The sequence below is a fragment of the Nyctereutes procyonoides genome, unplaced genomic scaffold (genome assembly GCF_905146905.1).
Source record: "Nyctereutes procyonoides isolate TBG_1078 unplaced genomic scaffold, NYPRO_anot_genome, whole genome shotgun sequence".
NCBI classification, from domain to species: Eukaryota; Metazoa; Chordata; class Mammalia; order Carnivora; family Canidae; genus Nyctereutes; species Nyctereutes procyonoides.
Genome location: NW_026575135.1, coordinates 33,429,480 through 33,431,488, shown reverse-complemented (window position 1 = coordinate 33,431,488; position 2,009 = coordinate 33,429,480). Strand labels below are relative to the sequence as shown.

The following is a 2,009-nucleotide window of genomic DNA, read 5'->3' as shown; positions in this document are numbered from 1 at the left end:
GCCATCCCATTACACCTCAGAAGCCTAACAATTGGCTTTCATGTTTACAAGCATTAGACATCCTTAACCCTGCATTGCAGTAACATGAGAAGAGTGAACTGACATGTGGCTCTGTTTGTACAGAGTTCAGATAGGAGCATAGTACATTAACTGTATTATATACACACCGATCCAGATTACTAACTTTTCTGGATGATGCGTGAAAAAACAAGAATTGGGAGGCAAGGGCAATCATGAAAACCACGTACATGTAGGTGGAAACAGTGCTCTAGAGCAAGTAGAAGGTGCATAAGGGAAAGCAAAAACAGAAGTAGAAAGTGAGGGAAATGTTCAGAACTTGAAAACAGCATCTGTTGCCTACTTAAGCCCCACACACGAGGGAAGATGCTCAGAGAAGCTGGAGCCGCGGTTCCCACACCTGCCCAGCCCAGCCAGGCCCACAGCCCCTGCAGGATCCCCGATGGCCGTGCCCTGCTCCTTCTCGGTGGCCCTGGTGCTGCTCAGCTGCCACTCCCTGTGCTGTCTGGCTTGCGACCTGCCCGACACCCACGGCCTGCGCAACTGGAGGGTCCTGACGCTCCTGGGACAGATGAGGACACTCTCCCTCAGCTCTTGTGTCAACTACACCAATGACTTTGCCTTCCCCAAGGAGCTGTTTGATGGCCAGCGGCTCCAGGAGGCGCAGGCCCTCTCTGTGGTCCACGTGATGACCCAGAAGGTCTTCCACCTCTTCTGCACGAACACGTCCTCTGCTCCTTGGAACATGACCCTCCTGGAGGATCTGTGCTCGGGGCTCTCGGAGCAGCTGGATGACCTGGAGGCCTGTCCCCTGCAGGAGGCAGGGCTGGCCGAGACCCCCCTCATGCATGAGTACTCCGCCCTGAGGACCTACTTCCAGAGGATCTCCCTCTACCTGCAAGACAAGAACCACAGCCCGTGTGCCTGGGAGATGGTCAGAGCAGAAATCGGGAGATCCTTCTTCTCCTCGACAATCTTGCAAGAAAGAATAAGGAGGAAGGAATGAGACCGGGTTCAACATGGAAATGATTCCCTCTGACAAATAATATCACACTTACCCTGTTCTGCTGTTGAAAGACTCATTTCTGCTGTAACGGTGACTTGAACAGAATGAATATGTCAAGTGTTTTCAGAAATATTAAGGACATGTCAACTGTACCAATACTAGTAGACAGATGACCATGGTCTTGTCTGTTTATATATTTAAATATTTATTTATGTAATTATTTATAAGATTTATATCTTCTCATATCATATATGCATCTTTACGTGGCAGCAATATAATAAAATATATTCTATATTTAATGAGTTATCATTTTCTTTCTTTATTGAATTTTTAGTACAGGAAGTGTTTTGAAAGGCTATCACAAAATCTAGTTTTACTACCTGATTGAAAACTGGCTGGTGGAGTGCTTTGACCCCTCATGTTACATTAACATCAGAAGTGTTGACTGACTTCCTCTACGATAAATTATCTATTTCCTTTAGAATATAGGACATGATAAATACAGTTCCTGGTGTCTATATCTTTGATTGCTGTAGGGATAGAAAACTAAAAACAATCCTCATAGTTAATCTCACAGTGAAGAAGTGAAGAAGTGAATTCTCTTACTGATTCTAAAACAGAGAATGTCAGGAAATACACATAAACCTGTGGATTCTCTTGGTAGACATGGAAGCACAAACGGCCAGTGACAGGGAGAGGTGAGCTTGCATTAGGCAAGAAACACTATGGCTGAGGTCTGTATCTAACAGGGGAAAGCCCGAAACAGAGGTGGCCATGGGGGGAAACAGTATAGTGTGAGAAGAAGACATGAATGTAGTTCTGAGGATCTTCATCCATCAAAGGGAGGCCAGAGAAGAGCCACAAAGGAGACAGTGGAATCATGGCCACACAGTGTACTGACAAGAGAGAATGGTGCTGAATGTATTTAAGGAAATAAATGTGCTTAGAAGAACAAAGTGGATTCATGGAAGTTGTAGGTTGAATC

At 45.5% G+C, this 2,009-nt stretch overlaps 1 protein-coding gene across 1 annotated transcript; it reads left to right on the top strand.

The window, feature by feature from the left end:
* Window positions 1-460: 460 nt before the first annotated feature.
* On the top strand, window positions 461-1,024 carry LOC129494481 (interferon alpha-1/2-like). The gene has a single exon (XM_055301366.1). It carries the CDS (start codon window positions 461-463, stop codon window positions 1,022-1,024), a length of 564 nt encoding a protein of 187 aa, XP_055157341.1.
* The last annotated feature ends 985 nt before the right edge of the window (window positions 1,025-2,009 follow it).